Below are 25440 nucleotides of genomic sequence, written 5' to 3' on the forward strand. Positions count from 1 at the left end.
GTAGTCAGTGTAAGTGATAGCATAAAATTAGAAAGAGATATTGATAGACTAGGTGATTGGGCAAAACAGATGGAATGATATGTAAGCAAGTGTCAGATTACCAAAAGAGGATAGATCAAGGTATTTTCTAGTTGGAATGAACTTGTACACAATGCATGCTGAAGAGATTTGAAGATTCAGGTGCACAGATCTTTAAAGCGCATTTGAAATAAATAATCAATAAAACTAATGGAATGCTGGTGTTTAAATCCAGAGGACTGCAGTACAAGAATGCCGAAGTTATGCTGAAGTTATACAAAATCTTGGTTAAACCCCACTGGGGATACTGTGAGCAGATCTGGGCACCACACCTTAGGAAGGACATATTGACCTCGGAGTGAATACAACATAGATTTACAAGGATGTTAAGGTTAAATTATGAGGAGAGATTATACAAATTAGGCTTGTTTTCTCTAGAATTTGGAAGGCTAAAGGGTGATCAGATTGAAGTCTGCAAAATATTAACAGGAAAAGACAGGGTAGATAAAGATAAACTATTTCCACCGAATGGGGACTCTAGACTGTGGTGCATAGTCTGACCATTAGGATCAGAAGATATATGGAGTTAAGCCACAGTTTAACCATGATCTCATTAAATGGCAGACCAGGGTTGAGGGATTGAATGGCCTACTCCTGATCCTAAAACTTTTGTTTTCTATGTAAATAAGTCATTGGTAAGGGTACGGCATGTAAAAATAAGTTTGCTAACCTTAATCACTCATATGAGATCAATGAACTTTTTATGACACTAATCCAGATTCTAAAAACTAGATGACTGGCATTGATGATGATGACTATCTGCTCCTACTGCCCTTTGGAATGTTCGACTGGAGATCTCTGTGCTCTCCTAAGGATTGAGGACCTCTCTCCTTCTCTGAACCTCCAGCACCAAAACTTCCGGTGCTGAATGAGGAGAACTGAAGGGTATACCATTCAGTCTGTTGCCGCATTTTCACTCTTTCTGTTTACATGCTCCCTTTTAACTGCTCCAGCAGAAATTGCAACCAAAATGCATCCCCGCTTTAAGAGCAATAAACTCACGTCCTGCTCATTGCACACAAACAAAGTCAACCTGAGGAGGTGAGCAGCAACTGAATAATAAATATGATGCTGGGCTGCACCTGACTATCATTACAGTGCTCAAACAACATGAAGTTTGCATATCGTTTGTGTTGCTATGAACAGACATGGGTTATTCACATGTAGAAATTTCCAGGCTTGGTTTCTGGCCTTTGTCCAAATTTTCCTTTCAAAATCTTTTGAAGGCAGTAACAGTTTTGTAATGGACCTGATGGAACAGCTGGTTCTGCTCATAATAATTTTCTTCTTGATTTCAATGAGTACTTTGACTTCTCGGTACCAATTCGCAAAGGCTGACAGATCAGTACTTTAGCTGACAACTGAAAATTATTTGTAATGTGTTGTTGTCTTTGCTTACAATATATTGTTTGCTTTTTGTTACAATCAGCTTACCAGATTTATAAAAAAATGAAAAAACATCCTGCTGAACCAATGGATTTAACCCAGTCGACAAGGAGAAGCGAGGAGACTAACAACACCCAAAGGAGGGAGGGAAACGCACCAAATGAATGCACCATTTCTGAAATGACTGAATTAAGTTAACAAGCAGGCCTGAACTCTTCAGAGCTCGACAGATCATACAGAATGAATAGATTTCCTCCTGATCTGTCCGCTCTGTTTCCTGCACTATATAATTTCTGATATATTCTGATTTCCACCTTACTTTTTCCCAATGTTGCTGCCATGATACGCCAGGACACTTTCCCCAAAATCTGTTCTGCAATCTAATTTAAAAAATGGGTCTTCAGACATTCATTTATTTTTGACTCAAGTGCACCAACATTAGGAAAACTCAACAAGCATTTCAGCAAAGCAGTATTGTGGATGAATTAAGATGGTTTTTATTACAATAGTTGAGAAAGGAATTTGACCTAAGCCCATTGACAGTTTGTACATAAACATTGCTCAGAGCCCATGTTCCTCAGGGAAGTTGTGGTTTGTGAGACACATGTGTAACATCTGGCCTCATTGAACAAACATCTACTGGTAGATATTGGAAAGTGGCAAAATGAGCATTTATTGTATGTTGGAATAGCTGGGTAATGTTTCAGGGGTTTTACTGCCAGCTGTATTAGATACAAGAACCCCATGTTGACTCCCATTCTGTTAAATTCCTCTCAGGCTCTTAATAAGCCCATAATGGTCTATCACTCATATCATGGACTGTAGAGATAGACATGCTGCCCACCATTGAAGTCACCCTATCAGAGGCCAGCATGGGCAGTGGAAAGCTCTCATCACACCCTTCCCTTCCCAGTGCTGGCTCCCTCAGTCAGGCACTGAGTTCCTCTGAATGAGGGACAATCCCTGTCAGAGAGTCGTAGACCCATAGAGATGTACAGCATGGAAACAGATCCTTCAGTCCAACCCGTCCATGCCGACCAGATGTCCCAACCCAATCTAGTCCCACCTGCCAGTACCGGCCTATATCCCTCTAAACCCTTCCTATTCATATACCCATGCCTTTTAAATGTTGTAATTGTACCAACCTCTACCACATCCTCTGGCAGCTCATTCCATACATGTACCACCCTCTGTGTGAAAAAGTTGCCCCTTAGGTCTCTTTTATATCTTTCCCCTCTCACCCTAAACCTTTGCCCTCTAGTTTTGGACTCCCCCACCCCAGGGAAGAAACTTTGTCTATTATCCTATCCATGTCCTTCATGATTATATAAGCCTTTATAACGTTACCCCTCAACCTCCAACGCTCCAGGGAAAACAGCCTCAGCCTGTTAAGCTGCTCCCTGTAGCTCAAATCCTCCAACCCTGGCAACATCCTTTTAAATATTTTCTGAAGCCTTTCAAGTTTCGCAACATCCTTCCAATAGGAAGGAGACCAAATTTGCACACAATATTCCAAAAGTGGCCTAACTAATGTCTTGTACAACCATAGCATGACCTCCCAACTCCTGTACTCAATACTCTGACCAATAAAGGAAAGCATACCAAATGTCTTCTTCACTATCCTACTTAACTGTGACTCCGCTTTCAAGGAGCAATGAACCTGCACTCCAAAGTCTCTTTGTTTAGCAACACGCCCCAGTTACACTTAAATGTATAAGTCCTGCTAAGATTTGCTTTCCCAAAATGCAGTACCTTACATTTATCTAAATTAAACTCCATCTGCCACTTCTCAGCCCATTGGCCCATCTGATCAAGATCCCATTGTAATCTGAGGTAACTTTCTGACTGGTAACCACCACCAGTCCTCTCTCTCTAAGAGAACAGCCCTATGGTTTGGTAAGACTATGATAGCTTTATTTTTAGCTAGTTTCAAGTTCAGTGTGGAAATAAGTGACAACCCCATCAGATTTTAATTTGGAAACAAAAGCAGAAATTGCTGGAGAAGCTCAGCAGGTCTGCCAGCATCTATAAAGAGAAATCAGGGTTAACGTTTTGGGTCTGGAGACCCTTCTTCAAGTTTTAATTTGGTCTCATTGGTGCATACTTAACATAATACATGTCCAATAACATCTTGCTAATGAGCTTTCACCCAAGGATGGACTAAGTGAAGCTACTTAAAATTAACAAGATTTAGAACCGGTATTTACATTTATCTTCCCATTCATTAATTAGCTTTTTGTAATCATGGTTTGTCCAAAAGTATTCAATCAGTTCTTCTATACCGTGATGGTTACATTCTTGTGCAACATTGCAGTATAGAAATGTCATGCTTTAGAAACAGCGCTTAAAGTGTTGGGTGATGAAATCGCATTACAGCTAACACACCTTTTAAAAGTTCACACTTTAGAAACAGCTTTCCCAATTCATCAATCATGTTATAGTGAATTCACATTGACAAAACATGCATTATAATATAACAAACTATATTAACAGTTTACAAATACACTCATGCTGATATTCTATTACTGTGAATACAATAACATTCAATATATAAATGACAACAGATCCAGTTTAAGCGAACCATTCTGTGAAATGAGAATTGTTTATACTTGCTAGGTTTTTATATGCTAAATGTTTATGTGCAATACTATGACTTTATAAAAATTACAATGCAATAAGCACTTACTTTAATCAGTGATCTTGATTTTTATGTTATCACTTATTGGAGGCTGTACCATTAATATTTGGTGCAAAGTCCTGGAATTAGAATATTTATTATGAAGGCCAGGTGAATTCATAACCATGTTTTTATTTGAAAGCCCATTGATTCATATTTCTTGGCTTTATAACCCAATCTGTGAAAACACTGAAGCATCAGTTCATCAGCGTAAACCAGAATGAAGTGATGTGTTCAAAGTACCACTCTTTGATCTTAATTTCTCCTTCAGACAGTGAAGGCAGTTTTCTTCATTCATTCATGTTATTGCATTATTTAGGATAATTGTGTGCGATGTTTTCCAAGTTCAATCAATTTGTTATAGAACATAGAACAATACAGCACAGAACAGACCCTTTGGCCCTTGATGTTACACTAACCTGTGAACTCATCTAAGCACATCCCCCTACACTATCCCAGCATCATCCATGTACTTATCCAAGGTTTGTTTAAATCTCCCTAATGTGGCTGAGTTAATATTGATAGGCAGGGCATTCCACGCCCTTACCACTCTCTGAGTAAAGAACCTGCCTCTGACATCTGTCTTAAATCTACCACCCCTCAATTTGTAGTTATGTCCCCTCGATAAGTTTGATTTTTCTTGTTATCTTTTATTACCTTATACTGGACTTGTTTGTAAACATCACAGAAAGTTGTGCCTATTTCTGTGAAGCTGGAAAGTTTCAGTATAATGATTTAAACGGCGGATATTTGGTGTTGATATACCTCTACCTGATGAGCCATTTTGACATAAAAGTCATAACTTTGTACAATCATTTTTAATGACTTCAGTTAGAAAAGAAAGACAAAAAACAGTCAGAGTATGTGGTAACTCTGAAGAACAAAATTGTATTTATTTCAATGCAAGATGTCATACAGGTAAGGCTGATGAATTCAGGGCATGTTCAACAATATGGGACTGGGACCTTCCTGATGAAGGGTTTATGTCCAAAACGTCAATTCCCCTCCTCCTCGGATGCTGCCTGACCTGCTGTGTTGTTACAGCATCACACTCTCGACTCTGATCTCCAGCATCTGCAGTCCTCACTTTCTCTACATCGTAGCTATTACAGAAACTTGGCAGAGAGATGGACAAGACTCGATTTTTCTGGTTTTAGATGCTATAGGAAGGATGGAAAAGGAGGCAAAAAATGGGGTGAGAGTTGGGAGGGACATTTTTGATTAAGGAATACATTACTGTTGTCACTAAGGAAGGTATTTCAGCAAATTTGCCCAGTGAAATTTTACGGGTCGAAATTACAAATAAGAAAGGAACAATCACTTTGATGAGATTGTACTATGGACCCCCCAACAATAAGAGTGAAATTGTGAAACAAATATATAGGCATATTAAGATTGTGATAATGGGAGAATTTTAATTTTCCAAACACTGGGGTTACCATAGTGTTAAAGGATGGTAAAGAATTTGTCAAATGTGTTTAAGAAAGTTTTATTTGATGTGGATGCTCCTAATAGAAAGGAGCAAAACTAGACCTTCTTTTGGGCAGGTGACTGAAATAAAAGGATCATGAAATCCCTACAGTGTGGAAACAGGCCCTTTGGCCCAATAAGTTCATACTGACCCTCCAGAGAGTAACCCACCCAGACCCATTCTCCATCCCTATTATTCTATATTTACCCCTGACTAATGCAATTAACCTACACATCCCTGAACACTCTGGGCAAATTAGCTTGGCCAATTCACCCAACCTACACATGTTTGGACTGTGGGAGGAAGCCGGAGTACTCAGTGGAAATCCATGCACACACGGGGAGAATGTGCAAACTCCACACAGACAGTCGCCCGAGGCTGGAATCGAATCCAGGTCCCTGGCGCTGTGAGGCGGCGCTGTGAGGCAGCACTGCTGACCACGGAGCCACCTTACCACCCAAGTGTGGGGGAAAACTTTGGGTCTAGTGATCATAATTCTAATATTTCAAAATGGTTACGGAAAAAGATAAGCCTTCCATAAAAGTTAACATCTTCAATTGGAATAAGGCAAATTTTAATGGTATGAGACAAGAATTTTCAGAAGTTGATTGGAATAAACTGCTTGCGGGGAAATGTACGTCTGACAAGTGGGAAGCATGCAAGAGTGTGATGCTGAGAGTTCAGAGGCATTTTGTTCCTGTTAGAGTGGAGGGTGAGGCTGGTAAGATTGAGGAATGATGGATGAATAAAGATATTAAGGTTCTAGTCAAAAATAAAGGGGAATCTTATTTTGGATATAGACAATTTGGTTCAATTGAATCTCTTAATCAATGTAAAGAGTGTAGGGGCATTCTTAAAAGAGAAATCAGGAAGGCAAAGAGGGGATATGAGACAGCGATGGCAGATAAGGTTAGGGATAATCCAAAGAGATTCTTTGGATTAAGAGACATTAAAGGCAAGAAGGTAACTAGAGAGAGGGTAGGGCCTCCTAAAGATCAAGGAGGTCATTTTTGTGTAGAACCCAAGAAGATGGAAGAGATATGAAATCAATATATTGTGTTAGTTTTTACTGTAGTGAAAGAAATGGAGTCTAGAGAATGCAGAGAAATAAACTCTGATGTTTTAAAAATAGTTCACATTACAGAAGAGGGAGTTCAGGAGGTCTTAGAGAATATAAAGTTGAATAAATCTCCGGGACCTGCTATAATGTATCCCAGAACATTGTGGGAAATAAGGAGGAAATTAGGAGACCCCTAACAGAAATATTTGCTTCATCCATAAGTGTGGGTGAGATGCTTGGTGACTGGAGGGTGACTAATGTACCTTTGTTTACAAAAGGTTGTAAGGAGAAATGGGGGAACTATAAATCTGTGAGTTTGACTTTGGCTGTGGGTAAATTGTTGGAGGTGATTAGAATAGATAGGATTTATGGACATTTAGAGAGGCAAATATGGATTAGGGATAGTCAGCATGGTTTTATGTTGCTCCCAATACAGTCTCCTCTACATTGGGGAGACTGGATGCCTCTTAGCAGAGCGCTTTAGGGAACATCTCTGGGACACCCGCACCAATCAACCACACCGCCCTGTGGCCCAACATTTCAACTCCCCCTCCCACTCTGCCGAGGGCATGGAGGTCCTGGGCCTCCTTCACCACCGCTCCCTCACCACCAGACGCCTGGAGGAAGAACGCCTCATCTTCCGCCTCGGAACACTTCAACCCCAGGGCATCAATGTGGACTTCAACAGTTTCCTCATTTCCCCTTCCCCCACCTCACCCCAGTTCCAAACTTTCAGCTCAGCACTGTCCCCATGACTTGTCCTACCTGCCTATCTTCTTTTCCACCTATTCCACTCCACCGCCCCCTCTAACCTATCACCTTCATCCCCTCCCCAACTCACCTATTGTACTCTATGCTACTTTCTCCCCACCCCACCCTCCTCTCACTTATCTCTCCACCCTTCAGGCCGTCTGCCTGTATTCCTGATGAAGGACTTTTGCCCGAAACGTTGATTTTACTGTTCCTCAGATGCTGCCTGAACTGCTGTGCTTTTCCAGCACCACTCTAATCTAGATTCTGGTTTCCAGCATCTGCAGTCATTGTTTTTATCCTGTGTGGAAAACCATGTCTCACAAACTTGATTGAGTTTTTTGAGGAAGCTATCAAAAGGTTTGAAGATAGCGAGAGCTGTAGATGTTGTTTATTGGATTTTAGTAAAGCCTTTGACGAGGTTCTGCACGGTAGACTGATTAGTAAAGTTAGGTCACGTGGTATTCAGGGTGAGCTTGCCAATTGGATACATAATTGGCTTAATGGCAGGAGACAGAGGTGGAGGGTTGCTTTTCGGGTTGGAGGCCTGTGACCAGTGGTGTTCCACAGGGATCGGTTCTGGCTCCTGCATTGTTTCTCATTATATAAATGATTTGGATGAGAATATAGCAGGCACAGTTAGCAAGTTTGCAGATGACACCAAAATTGGTGGCATAGTAGAAAGGGAAGAAGTTTTCTAAAATTACAAAGGGATCTTGATCAAATAGGTTAATGGGCTGAAAAATGGCAGATGGAGTTCAATCTAGATAAATGCAAGATTTTGCATTTTGGTACAACATGCAAGGGTAGGGCTTATACAATTAATAGTGGGGGTGTTGGGTAGTGTTGTGGAACAAAGGGAACGATGCATGCGGGTGCATAATTCTTTAAAGTTTGTGTCACATATAGACAGAGTGATGAAAAAGACTTTTGACACACTTGCCTTCATTGTTCAGTTCTTTGAGTGTAAGAGTTGGGCATTATGTTGAGGTTGTACAGGACAGTGAGGCCTCTTCTGAAATACTGGGCTCAGTTCTGCCCGAGCAGTAACAGGAAGGATATTATCAAGCTGGAGATGGTTCAAAAGAGTTTTACCAGGATGTTGCTGGGTATGGAAGGTTTGAGTTATAAAGAAACGCTGGATAGGCTGGGACTTTTTAAACTGGAGTGCTGGAGGTTGAGAGATGACCTGATAGAAGTTTATAAAATAATGAGAGGTACAGACAGAGTCGAAGTTAATTATCTTTTCCCTAAGATAGGGAATTTCAAGACTAAGGGGTACATTTTTAAGGTGAGAGGACAGAGATTCACAAAAGATATAAGAGGCAAATTTTTCTACAGAGAGTGGTTCACATGTGGAATGAATTTCCGAATGAAGTAATGAATGCAGGTACAATTATAACGTTTAAAGGACATTTGGATGGATACTTGAATAGGAAAGGTTTGGAGGGACATGGGCCAGATGCAGGCAGGTGGGACTAATTTAGTTTGGAGTTTTGTTTGGCATGGACTTGTTAGACCAAAGGGTCTATTTCCATGCTGTATGACTCTATGACTTGTAACCAAGGTTACTGTCAGCTAGAGATAACTGAACCATACAGCTCAACTGAATTGTGAATGATGGAAGATTGCTATGATCTAGAATGTTCATGATCCAGGTTACCTCGAATTGTCAAAAAGGCAATTGACCTGCATTTGAAGGGAACTGACTTGGAAGTTAATGGGGCAAAAATGGGAGAAAGCAACTCTTAAGAGCTAGCAGAGTTATGATGGGCCCAATGTCTTCTCCTGCTCAATGAAATGCACAAACTTCCAGATCATAGGAGGGCAAATGGAATACTGACCTCTGCCCTCTTGGCCTTTGATTCCTGTCTTCCAACTCTTCTGGAACAACTGAGAACAATGACATTCCTGGGGAAAATTGTAATTGATTTTTGGAAATTTCATCAGCAAGCTTGGAAATAGGGGATTAAGGAATTGGGACAATTGATGATTGATTCATTATAGGCTATACTAATATTGAACTTCCATTATGAATTGTGTCACTATTATGGAAATGATAATCATTATGGTCATCCACGAACAATCGCACACTTTGTGGCCTCAATATAATTATTCGCTGCGTATGTTTTAGATAGGTGCATACTTTGGCATTCAAAACAGATAAGGGGTGAGGGAAGAGTGAATTCCATGGAATTTCATTCTCTGAAGGCAGGTACCTCATATTTCAGTCTGAGTCCTCAGGTGAACAATTGTTACACTGGAAAAGCAGAGCTGAGAGCATGGAACTATCATTGACTAATTCTGCATTAATTTGTAATCTCTCCCATCCCTTTCCACTTCTCCCCAGTGAGGCAAGAGCAGGAAGCCCACGTGTCATAGTTACTGTGCAGCCTGTGAGGTATAGAGTGTGCTCTGCTCATCACGACCCTCTGTTTCAATATGTCTCTGCAGAATTGTGAGCAGTTTTTATGCCCTTATCGAAGAAAGATATAGCTGCCATAGAGGGAGCACAGTGGAGGCTCATCAGGCTGATTCCTGGGATGTTAAGAGTTAATGCTCTTGTGAGGACTGTCCCATGAAAAGTCATTGAGAACAAGGGGCCTGCATTCTCTACAGCAGTATTGTCCAACCCTTTTGCTAGTGAGCAGATTTCAGGAAGTTAAGCTTTGCCACAACAATCAACATATGTTTGGGGGCCAAAATCAATTTAAGAGCGAAAAGTTGAATATTTAAATAAATACTTAATAAAAATGAAGGTTTAAAGGGTGAAGCTCACTCACTCACCAACCCAGTCACTCACCCACTGACCCATCATTCATTCACCCAGACCTGGAGGTTTGCTCATAATATCACCAAGGAGCATTACCTGTGGCTGTGTAGGCAATGTCTCCCTGGATTCTCATTGCAGAATAGTTCAGTCGGACAAACTTATATCTTGAACAACGTCTTGGTGGGCCGCATTCTGGTCGACGGGATGCCTGTTGGACAAACCTGCTCTCGAGTTTCGAAGAATGAGAAACTTAAAGAGTTCAGGAAGGCAAGACAGGGTGATTCCTCCAGCTGAGGGGTATAGAACCCAGGGACACAGCCTCAGAATAAAGGCAAGCCACTTAGGGCTGAGATATGGATGAATCCCTTCAGTCAGAGGTTAGCAAATCTTTGGAATTCTATATTTGGGATGGTGGGAGGTTTGGGGAGAAACTCAGGCATTGGATTTGAACAGGGCAAGATTGCAGTTAGGATTTGGGAAGTGTGGGCAAATGAAGTTGAGGGAGATGATTAAATATGATTTGGAATGGGGAAGCAGGTTCAAGGGCGTATTCCTGCTTTTCCTGGAAAGACATGCCTTGCTGTACTAGAATGACATTATTTTCCTGTGATTGTCCAGCCCAGAGGAATGAGCTCATGCTGAATTAGGGACTTTCTGGATTTTATGTTTAGGATATGAATCAGATTGAGACGACATGAATTTAAGTGAATAATTTTTTGACATCACTCTCCCAGAAAGTAGCCTCTCTTGCTGAGGGCAGTGGATCTGTAGAGAAATCCCCATGCACTGAAAGAGAGAGAATTATTGGCCACGAGATACTAATCTGGATTTAACTTGAACCTGGATCTCATGGTTGTAAGGATATTGTGAAATTCATTTCAACCCCCTTCACTGTCAAGTTTCTGAAAAGTAGTCTCAGAATTTAATTAAGGAACAGTAACACGCCTTCAGATTCCGGGCACTCAATGCTGCAGGACTCTCACATGATTATTAGCCATCATGTAGGATGAACCATCAAAAACTCTGCTGCGTGTTAAAAGAGATGCTGCGTGTTCATAATAGGGGGACTTCGTCCTGTTTGTTTCTTTTCTCCAGTCTATCTCCTGTATTAAGACTCATCCATGGATGGAAGGAAGGATTTGGAAGGCAAGCTGACGCAGGACGTCCCGCCGAATTTGAGGCTTGGGTTTCAGTCCGACTGCAACACTGCGGGCTATTGTGATGTCACAATGGAGCCTGGAGATCAGAGCTGCTGTTGTGACGTCACAGGCCAACGTTACTCGAAGGCAGCGGTTCAGTGAAAGGGCCTCCCGCTGGTCAGTACAGCCGCAGCTGCACCATGAAAAGCAGCAAGAGAAACAAAATACTAGAATAAAACCAGCAGCTACCGGAACTCTTGTTGCTTTACAAAGTATTATCAGTGCTGTGAGTAGAAAATAACGCCAATAGAAGTTACGTGCATTTTCATTAAAATGCATATAATTACGTCTGCAGCATGATTGAATCACTGTCATTTCTCAAGCCACCTTTTCATACTAAATTCTATAGCCTTTTTCTGATTTCCAATAAATAGATGGCACAGTGCATTGACAGTCCAGTGCATGAAGCAACTGAATGTTGAGATATAGGTTGATGCAGGTGAATTCCCAAGTCACAAGTTCCAGTCCTATATCGTGGTAATGCCAAGCAAGCAAAATAGATGAGAGCTGCAGCCGAGTAAATCATTTCTGAGCTGGTGGTTGGCGAAAATGAAAGTCATTTCAGCTCAGGAGCTTTTTAAGTTCTTTCATGGCATGTTGATGCGGCTGTGTTGCTCATCCCATTGCTCTGGAGAGGGTGATGGTGAATTGTTGCAGTCCATGAAGTGTAAGAGCAGCAACATTGCTGTTTAGGGAGGCAGTTCCAGGATTATGACTCACTAACGTTCCAAGATCAGTGATATGTTTCTTGACTTTGATGGGAATTTGTAGGTGGTGATGTTTCCATGATTCCTTGACTTCTGGATGGTAAAGTTCATGGATTTGGAAGGTGCTGTTTGAGAAGCCTTTGTGAGATCCTGTAGTGCATGTTGTAAATTGCACACAGTGATTGTTGAAGGTCAAGTGCTTTCCTGGATGGTGTTGAGTTCTTGAGTGTTGTTGGAGCTGTACTCACCTAGGCAAGTCGGAGTATTCCACCACATTCTGTACTTGTGTCTTGTGATTGTTGAACAATCTTTGAGGAGGCAGAAGTATTTGCTGCTGAAATCCTAGCCTCTGATCTGCTCTTATAGCCACTGCATTTACTGTTTAGCCCAGTTCAAATTCTGATCAACAGTAATCCTAAGAATTTTAATAGTGGGAGATTCAAATATGGGAATGCCATTGAATGTCATGTTGGTGAGGGTTAAAGGAGCCTTTGGGGGAGACGATGGTTATTGTCTGGTACTTTTCTGATGCGAACATTATTTTTCTTATTCCAAGGCTGGATTTTGTCCAGGTAATTCCGCATAAGGTGTTACATCTAACTGGGATAATTCAGTGGAAATCAAGTCTCAGTATTGCCAGAGTTGTCACTAAAGATACAAATTTTATCCAAGTATGCAAATTCCACAATTTACCAATAGACTCATGTTAACAAAAAAAGGGCAGGTTTCTGCACCTTTACAAAAAAAACTACTATTTATTAAGAATAAATAGATTCTAAGCATAGGTAAACTATGAACCGACAACATATAATCTGCATATTAAAATCTTAATCCTCTTCACAGGAGGCACAGGCTGACAGGTTCACAAATTATAAAGTTTCTGACTTATCGGTTAAACACAACAGCTTACAGCAACTAATGGGAGAAAACAAGTGACTTTCCTCAGCTTACTGGAATCAATCATGTTAGTCCATGGACATCTCTTCAGGAGTTCCTCAGGTTAGTGTCCTGGGCCCAATCATTTTCAGCTGCTTCAGCAATGACCTCCCCTCCATCATAATGTCAGAAGTGGGGATGTTCCCTGATGATTGACCATTGTTCATCACTATTTGTGACACCTCAGAAACTGACGCAATCCATGTTCAAAAGTAATAAGATCTGGAAAATATCCAGGCTTGGGTTGACAAGTGACAAGTTACATTTGTGCCACACAAATGCCAGGTAATATCCAGCTCCAGTAAAACATAATTGTACCACCACCCCTTGATATTTAACAGTGTTACCATCGCTGAATCTCCCACTATCAGTATCCTGAAGGTTACCATTGACCAGAAACTCAACTGGATTTGCTACATTAACACAGAACAACTTAGAGGCTAGGAATACTGTGGCGAGTTACTCACCTGCTCACTTCCCAAAGCCTACTTATCATCTACAAGTCACAAGTTAGGAGTGTGATGGAATAATTCCCACTTGCATGGATGATTACAGCTTCAACAACACCCAAAAAGCTTGACACGATTCAAGACAAAGCAGCCCACTTGACTGGCACCATTTCCACAAGCATCCTCTCCCTCCACCGCTGACGCTCAGTGGTAATAGTGTGTACTATCTATAAGGTGCACTGCCAGAATTTACTGAAGATCCTAAGGCAGCACTTTCCAAACTCCAACCAACTTTCATCTTGAAGGACAAAGGCAACAGATACACGGGAACACTGTCGCCATCTTGCAAGATCACCTTCTACCCACTCACCATCCTGATTATTGCTGTTCTTTCACTGTTATTGGGTTAAAATCCTGAAACTTCTTCCTAAGGGCATTGTGGGTCACTCTATAGTATGTGAACTGCAGTGGTTCAAGGAAGCAGCTCACCACCATTTTCACAGAGGCAACCAGGGATGGGTAATGACATCAGAGTCTAGATTAGTGTGGTGCTGGAAAAGCACAGCAGGTCAGGCAGCATCCGAGGAGCAGGAAAATCAACATTTCGGGCAAAAACCCTTCATCAGGAATCCAGCTGAAATGTCGATTTTCCTGCTCCTCGGAAGCTGCCTAACCTGCTGTGTTTTTCCAGCATCACTCTAATCTTGACTCTAATTTTCAGAATCTGCAGTATCCACTTCTGCCATGGGTAATGAAATGCCCATTGCAAGACCCATCCAGCAACATTAACGTCCCATGAGTGAATTAAAAATAAAAGTTTGATCGTGAGAGGAATTGGTGCCAGTAGAACACATTGCCTGATAGACACCTTGTTTGCCTTGCTTTCACATACTGCATCAGGCTCTCAACACATTCATCGCACATTGGCGCATCCTGTATGGACATGAAGTAAAGCAATGAGCTGGTGCAGTTACCTTAAAGGATACACAAAGGCTCAAACAAGGAGATGTATTGCAAAATCACTAGTGTCATATAGCTCATGATTCCAGAAATGTTAATGTGCCCTCAAATGTGTATGGAAGGTAGTTTGGTATAAACCTACTGTCTGATTAAACACCCTCTCTCCACCACCAAACTAGCCATGGACAGGCCACAGTGTCAATCCTTTCTGACGTTTCTATTCCTCTTGCTCCTTCTGGGACAAATCAAGTAGTTTAAAAACAAAATTGTCCAGAAGGCTTCATTGTTAAAGAAAGTCCTGAGTATACAGTTGCCCAATTCCAGGCATCCATGAGATATTTAACCATCTCTATAGTGAATTTTATGGGTTTTGGATAGTATTATCAATTCTGCCAGTCCATTGACTGTGCTTTCTGCAGGTCACTGAGTCATTTGTCATGCCAGCACAGAAAGAGTTGTGTAACGTAAGAGTTTATGTGAAAGTAAGTTTTAGTCTACTTTCCACAAGCAGAAATACGTAACAATTCTCACAAGATTAACACCCTGTAATTCTATAATTTTTGAGTGATATAGCTGACACTGTCAAAATTTATAAACTACTTCAGAATGGAATTAACGCCCACTTAATGGTCTCGTCCTGCTGATGGTAACCCAACAGCTGGTGGTTAGCTTATAATGCATGAGGGAACGCATGTAACATACCTTATTACCTTTGACTGTGCGCTTCCAAATGAATCTTTTACTCAGAAGGACCTACAGGCCTGAGTGAGGGGACTGGTATCAGGAAGCAGGAGTTAATGAGGAAGGGGTACTGATGTGACCCACTCTGCTGCCCTTGTTCTTTTTGAGAGAACTCCTTCCTGCCAGCATTTACTTTTACCTGGGTCGCTTCTCAATTGAAAGCCTTATGCAAGTGTCTCACTGGTGGTCTCTCGCAGATGAGGATGAGTCTCCCACCCTCTCAGGATGAGTCTGTAGGTGACTGTACAGTCCGATGTAGGTTCAGTAGACATTGTTACACTTGGGGCAGAAAGAGGTTGTGGGAATGGGTGGGTGGGGCATTCGTGTGATAGCGCCATCTTTTCACTGTTTTCGCCTAGCTTCCATATTTTCCTGACTGCATGTGTCGAGGTGCTCGATTCCTTCCCAGATGCTGCTCCTCCATTTTGGACAGTCTTGGGCCAGTGATCTCTACTGTCTGCGGGAATGCCGCACTTCACCAGTGAGGCCTTGAGGGTATCACTGAAGCGCTTCCTCTGTCCACCTGGGGCTTGCCTGTTGTTTTGGAGCTGGGAATACAGAGCCTGCTTGGGGAGTCTTGTGTTCATCAGGTAGATGACATGCCTAGCCCAGCGCAGCAGATCAAAGGTGGTCAGTACCTCAATGCGGGGCATGTTGGCCTGGTCTAGAATGCTAGTGTTGGTTCATCTGTCTGCCCAGCGGATTCGCAGGATCTTCTGTAGGCAGTGTTGGTGTCACTGCTCCAGTGCCTTGAGATTTCTACTGTAGGCAGTCCACACCACGGAGTCACATAGGAGGGATGGAACCACCACAGCTCTGTACACCATGAACTTAGTGTTGGATCTGATGTTGTCCTCGAACACCTTTTTTTCCGATGTAGTACCAGCAGCAGCTATTGTCTGCTCAATGAGGATTCTGACTAGCTAGCAGCTCTTAGTGGTGGCATACTTACCTCTAGGTGCCTTGGTGCTGGGGACAGACCCACTGCTAGCTTGTGGGTTGCCCAAGGAGCACAAGAAGCAGTGGGTCTTTGAGAAAAGTGGTAATGTGAGAGCCTGCCTCTCCAGGTGGCAGCTGAGACTCCATCTCCTTCACACAACCTCTTTATTGGACAGATAACTTTTGCAGAAGCACTGCTATGGCAAGATTGAGGACAAGTACCAGCTGACAAGAGAGTAATAGCCCTTACATTTAATATATTGTACAGAAAATCATTCAGGATTGGAACAGCAATATAGGTTCATTTAATCCTCTTAATTCTTTGAAAGCTAGCAGACCAGTAAAATTATGTTGATGTTGCTACAGTTTATTGAAAACATTGGGCAATAACTTTACCACCAATGTGCCTGGTAAACAAGTAGGAGACAATTGTAATAAAGGAAAAAACTGCTTTGCTGGTTTGCTCAGCTAATGGCAGTGTTCCATGGTTGATTGTACCCTCACAGCTTAATCTCCTATGATAGCACTGTTTTGCTAAAGTAGGTAGATGTCTATAAGGTAGCATTATTGCACCAGACGTCTAACCTACTACGTCACATCAGTTCATACAGTAATGTATTTGTCAATGCGAGCAAAACGTTCTGCAGCAATGCTCCTTTATGTAGGAACTAGAAATGTACACGTTACATCTTGCAAACCAGACAAAAACATCATTTATGTCGACTCCCTGCTTCATGTGATCCAGCCAACCTTTTATCCATCCACTTCTGACACTAGAGCACCATAAGCATCCATTTATTATTATAGCTTTTTATTAGACACTTCATCAAATACCTTCTGGAAATCTAAGTACAGTGCATCATGTATCAATTTTTAAGAACAAATGGTAAAAAATCTGTCAGGACCCAGGAAGTTGTCAGCCTGCAGCACCTTTAGTTTACTCAGTACTGGTTCCCTGGTGATTGGACGTGTCCTGAGGCCCAACTCTTTTCCATTTTCCGATTTATAGCCGTCCCTGAGATGCTGCTTACACCCTCATTAGCAAAGACTGATACAAATTCAATTCACCTGCTTTCTCTTAATTTTCCATAATCCATTTACATTTTTGTTCTTTCATGGTTCACCCAATGTACCTGGTAGACTAGTAAGGAGACAATTGTATTAAAAGAAAAAGCTGGTTTGCTCAGCTAATGGCAGTATTCCAACATTTATTGCCTATTCCAAATTACCATTGAGAAGGTGGTGTTGAGTCGAATTCTTGAACCACTGCAGTCCCATTCAGAGCAGGTACACCCACAGTGCTGTAATAGTGGCAATTCCCACATTCTGACCAAGTGACTTTGGAGAAATGATGGGATGTTTCTAAGTCAGGATTGTAAGTGGCTTGAAGGTAAACTTACTGGTGATGGTGTACCCACACATCAGCTACCCTCATCTTTCTAGATAGTTGGGTTTATAGGTTTGGAAGATGCTAAGAAACCTAAATAAATTTCTGCAGTATGTATTTTGTACATTATTGCTGCTGTGCATTGGTGGTGTTTGTGGATGTTTTGCCAAGCAAGCAGGTAATCTCGTCCTAATGGTATCAAGCTTGTTGGAGCTGCACTAGTCCAGGTGAGTGGTGGTATTATGTTGAGCTCCTGACTTGTGTCATGTAGATGATACGCAGGTTCTGGGGAGTCAGAAGGTGAGTTACTCAAATTATTCCTTGAAAATATATGAGAGAGATTTCTAGAATAGTAGATTGAAGAATCAATTAGAGAACGAATGATGTAACATCTAGTGTTCAAAAATGAGAAAGGTCTAATTAATAATTACATTGTGGTAATTCTCCCTTAAAAGATTAACAATGCATAGAATTTAACATTAATTTTGAAAGTGGTCTAGCTCTATCCGAAACTAGGGTCTTAAATAAAACAAACCTCAAAAGTTTGAGGGCAAATTGGTTGCGGTAGATTGAAGAATTATGTCAAAAGGTATGACAGCAGACAGGTAATAGCTAGCATTTAAAAAATTAATACATGGTTTAGAACAGATTTTAAACTGCTTAAAGCACAAAACCCAGTAGGAAAGGCCATCTAATTACACCTAACAAGAGAAATTAAAGATTGCAATTGATCAAAGGAAGGAGTTTATAGAGTTACCAAAAATAGTAAGTTGGAGGACTAAAAGCATCTTGCAACTCATCAAAGGATGACCAAAAACTGATAAAGGAAGAGATAACAGAATATAAAGAGAACTGGTGAGCAATATGAAAGTAGGTATGTACAAATGTTGGCCAATTACAAGTGAGATAGAAGAATTTATAATGGAGAATAATGGAATAATAGAAAGACAAACTAAATCCTTTCTGTCTGTCTTCATGCAGAAAATATACAAATTCTCCCAGAAATACTAGAGAAGCAAGGGACAAGCAAGAATAGTGAATTAAACTACGTTAAAATAATAGTCCTGGCGAAATTAATGGGACTAAAAAATTAATAAATTGCCTGCTTCCTGATGACCTACAACCCAGAATGTCTTAAAGTTGTAGCTGTAGGGAAAGTGGCCATTGCGGGCACTTTCCAAAATATTCCAGATTCAAGAATGGCTCTTGCAGATTGAAATGTAGCAAACGTAGTCCCATTATTTCAGAAAGGAAGAAGGGAGTAAATGGGAAACTGCTGGCTTGTTAGCCTAACATTAACAGTAAGGAAAATGTGGGAATCTGTTATAAATGATGAGATCAGTTGTCATTTTGAAAATTATGGTGGGCTTGGGGAGAATCAGCAAGGATTTCTCAAAGGGAAATTATATTTTAAGGAACTATTACAGGTTCTTGAGTATGCAACTAGCAAAAGAGGTAAGAGGAAACCAATGTACGAGGTGCATTTTAAAATTTTCAGAAAGCTTTTGATAAGGTCCCACTGAAGACGTTACTTTGTCACCACGAGGGAACAGGTTTTCTCACCAACAATAAGCTGAGTAGTTGAGAGGCAGGAGCTTGAGAAGGAGGCTGGGAATGAGGAGGAAGAAGAAGACAGGCTGCAGTCTTGGGGTTGCCCCTTTCTGCCTAGGCTGTACACGAATGAATAACTTGTGAGCAATGGCAATAACCTTTTGTAAAGTTAAAGCACATGGGTCTGGAGGCAATATACTGGCAGAGATTGAGATTTTATTAATAGACAGTAAAACAGATGGTAGGACTAGATGGATCATTCTCAGGTTTGCAGTCTGTGATGAGTGAGATAACTTGAGCACAATCTCTCAGTGGTTTGGCTGTGTGCACTACATAGCACTCTGTAGAGTAGTAATATCTTCAAGTGACACAAAACTAAATGGGACTGTAGTTTACAAGGAAAATGCAAAGCACATTCAACAGTTTTTGAACAAGATAAGTCAGTGGTCATGCACTTAGTAAACGGAATATACTGTAGAAAGATGTGAAGTTGTCCACTTTGGTCGGAAAAATAGAGATGATGAGCACTTTTTAAATAATGAGATATTGGGGAAGTGTTGAAGTCCAATGGGACTGATGTGTCCTTGTTCACAAGACAATGAAAGCAAATCTACAGGTGTAGCAAGCAATTAGAAAGATAAATAGTAGTCTTTATTACAAGAGTATTTGAATCCAGGAGTAAAGAAGTCTTACTGCAATTGTATAAAGCTTTGGTGAGACCACTTGTGGAACATTGTGTCTTGTATAAGTTTCCTTAGATATGGGAGCACACTTGCGCTACATAGCACTCTGTAGAGTAGTATGCTACATTGCCATATAGGGGAGATTAGTGTACATCTCTGTGTGAAGCCAGCTAACTTCCTCTTGTTTACTGTTGTCAGATATAAGCTGACAAAGTAACCATGAAGGTCAGTGTGGATTTCAGGGTGTGGTGTAAGGTTCTGAAAGCAAGCACGTCACATCCTAGGTATCTCAAATGAACTTGATCATTTACAGTAACAAAATGGAGTTCCCATCCCTCAGCATGCTGCTGGTTTATGACCACGGTTGGACCATGCTGCAGATCAATGGCAGATATCCTGGCTATGGTCATGGTAGATTTATTTTGCAGCAATCCCCTGGACTAGCTCTATTTCAGGCACCATGATGTGTCAAATGACACGCGTTATTTACTCAAGGCACTCCATTTTGGAACCCCTGTACATGTACACAGCAGCTTATGTGGGCTGTGTTGCCACAGGGATGTTTCAAAGCAGACATTTGAGGTTCCAATTCAGGACACTGCCCCTGCCCCTGCTGGGCTGTTTTGGAGTGGCCCTGAAATACTTCGTGAGTAGATTTCAAGATTGTCAACCTTCATTTTGCCACCATGAGGGAACAGATGTTTTCATTGACAATGAGCTGAGAAGTTGAGAGGCAGGAGCACGAGGAGGAAGAGGAAGAGAAGCTATATCCTTGACTGCCCCTTTCGACCCAGGCTGTACATGAACAAGAAACCTATGCGCAATGGCAGTAACTTTAACCCTAGTTTTCCTTCCAAAACACTTCAGTATTCAGCACATCATGCTCTTTTCCACAAAGCTCAAGTAAAACACAATTCAGAATATATATTCCAAAACAAATGTATAAATTATGTCATTCCACAATGCACATGTGGCTCAGAACTATAGGGTAGTATAAAAAGGACCAGAAGAACAATAGCAATAGGTAATTTGATAATTGGGTGAATAAGTAGGTATTTCTGTGGCTGCAGATGTGAATCTAGGATGGTGCATTGCCCCTCTGCTGCCAGGGTCATGGCTGTCACTGTGTAGCAGCAGAACATCCTGAGTGGGGATGGTAAATAGTCAATAGTATCATAGTCTTTGTCTGTCTGAAATTACATAGGTAAGAAGAGGTGATCCTGCAGTCACAATTTAGGTTGCTAGGAAGGAAATTAGCAAACAGAAAATCAAACCTAGTCATCTCTGGATTACTGTTGGTAACACTTGCAAGTCGATTTGGGAATAGATGAAAGTGTGGCTGGAGAAGTGGGGCAGGAATGAGGGCTTTAGATTCTTAGGATATTGGGACTGACCCCAGGAGAAATGTTACCTGTACAAGCTGGAATTTTTAAACCTGAACAGAATCTTAACTGAGATCCCCACAAGACATGTTGTTAGTGCTATTTAGTGAGGTTTAATCAATTTGGTAGGGCAATAATAACCAAATAATACTGGGAGAAATAACACTAGAAGAAGAATTAGAATATGTGGAAACATGATGCTTTGGCTATCTCCAATTTTAATGGATGCTACAGGTGATGCATGTTGTTGACTGAACACAGAATGGTCTTGGTAATAATTACAATTCTGTTGTATTTAACGTAATGGAGCTTAATGCAGGCTCAGAACCAACATCGATCCTTTCCGAAATATGACCTTATGTAACATCTTCCCAACTTGTTTTGTTGGAAGTGTTCCAAAGAGTGCGGAGATAAAAACAATTGATAATGATCACCAGTACCCGAGTACTTTCTCAACATAACAGGAAAGTTTACCTCCTAGCTGCAACATTCTAACTGAGAAAGGGTTCAAGTTTCTTCTGGTTTCATTCAACCATCCCCAAATAAAGTTCAAACCTTCATCTCTAGATTTTCTTTTTAATCCTACTTATGGGCAGCATCTCTTTTTATGTAGTATTCATAGTGAATGTGCTTACAGCTTTAAAGTCCAATAAGCATTTGTATTGGCAGGTAATTTACAAATAACCGATGACAGCTTAGGCTGAGTGAAGACCATATCAATACTTGTGAAAGGAGCACAGCATTATTTTCCTCATGACTGGTCACTTTGTGAATCTCTACCCTTGCGAGACTGATCGCTCCAGAAGTGTGGCGCCCTGTCAACCAGCATGTTATTTAGCCTGAGATGGTCTCTAGTATCAATCTTCATTGGAGCAGTGTATATTATTGGATGTGATTCAGGAACAAACCCAAACAGTTTCAGCAGCAGTAAGTTCAGTGTTGTACTCTGCTTGGTAAAGATTAATTACTGCTGGCCAAAATATTAAAGTTGTTCAATGTAATTTTCTTCCATAAGACAGGTTACTGCAAAATGGCACAATGGAGGAAAGGTTTACTTATACAAAAAAGGCGATACCACAGAATGTCACAGGCACCGTGCCATTGGTCAAAGGTTTTGTCTCTACAGCAGTTGCTGTGATTTGTTTTGGCAGTAATTTTGTTCCAGTGAAGAAAATTGATACAGGAGATGGTAAGTTGTCTTCCAAGAATTTACTTTAGTCTAGTAATTGCCTGATTTTGATGGCATTTTGTCAGCTAAGAAAACCCAGGTCTTGATGTACTTGTTATTTCATTAGCTTTCACAATTCACTTTGTGCAGATGTAATGACTTCACACTCTTGATCACCTAATTGTACATCTTTACACACAAATGTTGTCTTTTATTTCTTGCAGACAATATGCAGAATGTTTTTCCAATTGATCTATCTGTTTCAAGTTGGTTATTCTGCTTTTGGCAAGTGACACAATGAATATCAAACATTTTAAAACTTAATTGTTGTTTATGTGTACTGTACAATAAGTTTGAGTGTTTAACATATTTCAGGCTCCAGGAACTATGGAAACAGGGTAAGACCACTGTGGTAATAAAAGCCAAATACTGCGGCATGCTGGAAATCTGAAATAAAAATAGAAAATGCTGGAGGAACTCAGCAGATCTGGCAGTATCTGTGGAGAGCCTCTTTCAAGTCCAATATGACTGTTCTACAGTGACCTGACCTCTGCAAGTTTAAATTGTAGAGACTTCCATAAGTACAGCACCCTCTGAGTGAAATGATTTTTCCTCCTCTTGGTCCAACATGGACTACCACATGTCCTGGGACAGTACATTTGAGTTCTGGGTCTCCCAGCTATGGGAAACATCACCCATGCCCTGTGCAGCCCTGTCTGAATTTTAGGAGATTGCTATTCATTCTTTTCAACTTCTGTGAATTCAGATCCACTCAAACAAATCTCTCCTCATTGTTATGGACCAGACCAAACCCGCTCACAATATATTAAGAAGATATAACCTAATTTCTTCTTATTTTGAAGGTAAGTGTAAAGCATTATATTCCAGATGCAATTCAATTGGCCAAACTACTCAACATTAAGCAAAGCACATTTTATTTTTGCACTATAATTACAATACAGATAAAATAAAAATAATTAAAAGAATTGGCTTAACTGTAACTCTCTCAAAATGCTTAACAAAATAATATATATAGACTACTAATTAACTATTCCAATATAGTAACATTCCACAAACACACCTTTGTCAAAGGCAAATTTAATGAATTAGATCATCTCACATGAAATTTTAGCAGCAGGAAGAGATTCACAGTTTTTAGATGTAATGGAGAGAGGAATAAGAATTTCCACATCCAGCTTCAAAATCCTAGCAGCTGCTATTGAAGGCTAAAACTAAAAAATCTTGGTTCTGTGGGAGCTTGATGCCACCCATTCAGGCTGCTTCTATTGTTCCATCGCTCGCATTGATAGCCACCTTGAATGGTAGCTTAATTAGGTGTAGCTAACACTGGAGCAGTGGCTAACACAGCTTTCAGACTGTCAAATACCTCCTGACATTCCTCAGTCTACTGAGATTTTCTGCAGTTCTTCAATAAGTTAGTCAGTGGAGTAACCACGCTGCTAAAATTTGGAATAAACATCCAACAAAAACCAGACAGTCCCAGGAATTGTAATACTTCCCTCTTTGCCAATGGTTTGGTAAACTCCCCAAAACCTTTATTTTTGTATTCCATGGGGGTCTTTTGTTTGGCCCAGAAACATGACTTGGGCTTTTTTTCACTTTTCTTTTCACTTCATGGGTTTCCTTTCTACCCTGTAGTAAGCTATCTTTGGTATCTTCAATGCAATCCCCTTCTCCTTTACCATCTGTGGATTTTTTTTCCCCCAATTTCTATCCTTCACAGACTGAAATTGATGTTGGAAGCCAAACTTTGATTTATGAACCAACTCATAATTATCTTCCAATTCCACTGCTAATTATGTAGTCTTATCTCTCTGCTCTTCCACATGAGTTCTCATCACTTCAGGAAGTGAATTTTTGAGCTCTTCCAAAATAAGCATCTCCGTAATAGTATCATACGTTTGACCTACTTTCAAGGTCCTTATCTACCTATCAATATTACCTTGTTTGAGCCTTTCAAACTCTATGTATATTTGACTGGGTTCCCTCCTTAGATTCCTGAACTGTTGCCTGTAGACTTCTGGTACTTGCTGATATGGAGTGGCACGGTGGTTCAGTGGTTAGCTCCGCTGCCTCACAGCACCAGGGTCCCAAGTTTGATTCCAGCCTCAGGCGACTGGCTGTGTGGAGTTTGCACATTCTCCCTGTGTCTGCGTGGGTTTCCTCCAGGTGCTCCGGTTTCCTCCCACAACCCAAAGATGTGCAGGTTAGGTGAATTGGCCATGCTAAATTGCTCATAGTGTTAGGTGCATTAGTTAGAGGGAAATGGGTCTGGGTGGGTTACTTTTCGGAGGGTCGGTGTGGACTGGTTGGGCTGAAGGACCTGTTTCCACACTGTAGGGAATCTAATCTAATATGGCATTTACACCTCATTGTAATCCTCACATATCTCCACTGATAATGATGCAAGTACTTTACTAGCTCTATCTACCAATTAGATTTCCATGAGCCATTCCATAAGACCATAAGTCAAAAGAGTAGAAGTTAGACCATTCGGCCAATCAAGTCTGGTCTGCCATTCAATCAAGGCAGATAGATTTTTCAAACCCATTTTCCTGCTTTCTCCCTATAACCTTTGATTTCCTTGGCAATCGGAAACTTAACTATCTCTGTTTTAAATATACTCAATGACCTGGCCTCCACAGTGTTCTGTGGCAATGAATTCCACAGATTCACCACTTTCTGGCTAAAGAGGTTTCTCCTTATCTCTGTTCTTAAAGGAAAGGTTGTGCCCCTGGGTCCAAGTCTCTCTTGCCATTGGAAACATCTTCCCAATGTCCACTCTGTCCAGTCCATTCAGTATTCTGTAAGTTTCAATCAGATCCCCCCTCATCCTTCTAAACTCCATCAAGAACAGTCCCAGAGTCCTCAAACATTCCTCATGTTAAGGTTCCTGGGATCTCTGTGAACCTCTGATGAATACACTCCAGGGTCAGTACATTCCTCCTGCGGCATGAGGTCCAAAACTGCTCACAATATTCTAAATGTGGTGTGACCAGAGATTTTTGAAGCCTCAGAAGTACATCTCACGATGAATGATGGCATTGTATTTGCCTCCCTAACTACTGTCTCAAACTACAAGTTGACATTAAGCGAAACCTGGACTAGGACTCCCAAGTCCC

The 25440-nt window shown here is 41.0% G+C and overlaps 2 protein-coding genes across 3 annotated transcripts in view; both read left to right on the forward strand.

The window, feature by feature from the left end:
* LOC132820094 (sodium-dependent organic anion transporter-like) overlaps positions 1-4107 on the forward strand; it is a 58677-nt gene extending 54570 nt beyond the window's left edge. For both annotated transcript variants that reach the window (XM_060832017.1, XM_060832027.1), the window contains one exon: positions 1508-4107. In XM_060832017.1, the coding sequence (XP_060688000.1) occupies positions 1508-1662 (155 nt within the window). In that variant the 3' untranslated portion in view covers positions 1663-4107. The remainder of the gene's footprint in view (positions 1-1507) is intronic.
* Positions 4108-11503: 7396 nt separating this feature from the next.
* LOC132817322 (transmembrane protein 144-like) overlaps positions 11504-25440 on the forward strand; it is a 72698-nt gene continuing 58761 nt past the window's right edge. Inside the window, exons 1-2 of the mRNA XM_060827768.1 lie at positions 11504-11620; positions 22149-22318. Coding sequence (XP_060683751.1) covers positions 22168-22318 — 151 coding nt within the window. The 5' untranslated portion in view covers positions 11504-11620; positions 22149-22167. The remainder of the gene's footprint in view (positions 11621-22148; positions 22319-25440) is intronic.

Source organism: Hemiscyllium ocellatum, chromosome 1 (assembly GCF_020745735.1).
Source record: "Hemiscyllium ocellatum isolate sHemOce1 chromosome 1, sHemOce1.pat.X.cur, whole genome shotgun sequence".
Classification (NCBI taxonomy): Eukaryota; Metazoa; Chordata; class Chondrichthyes; order Orectolobiformes; family Hemiscylliidae; genus Hemiscyllium; species Hemiscyllium ocellatum.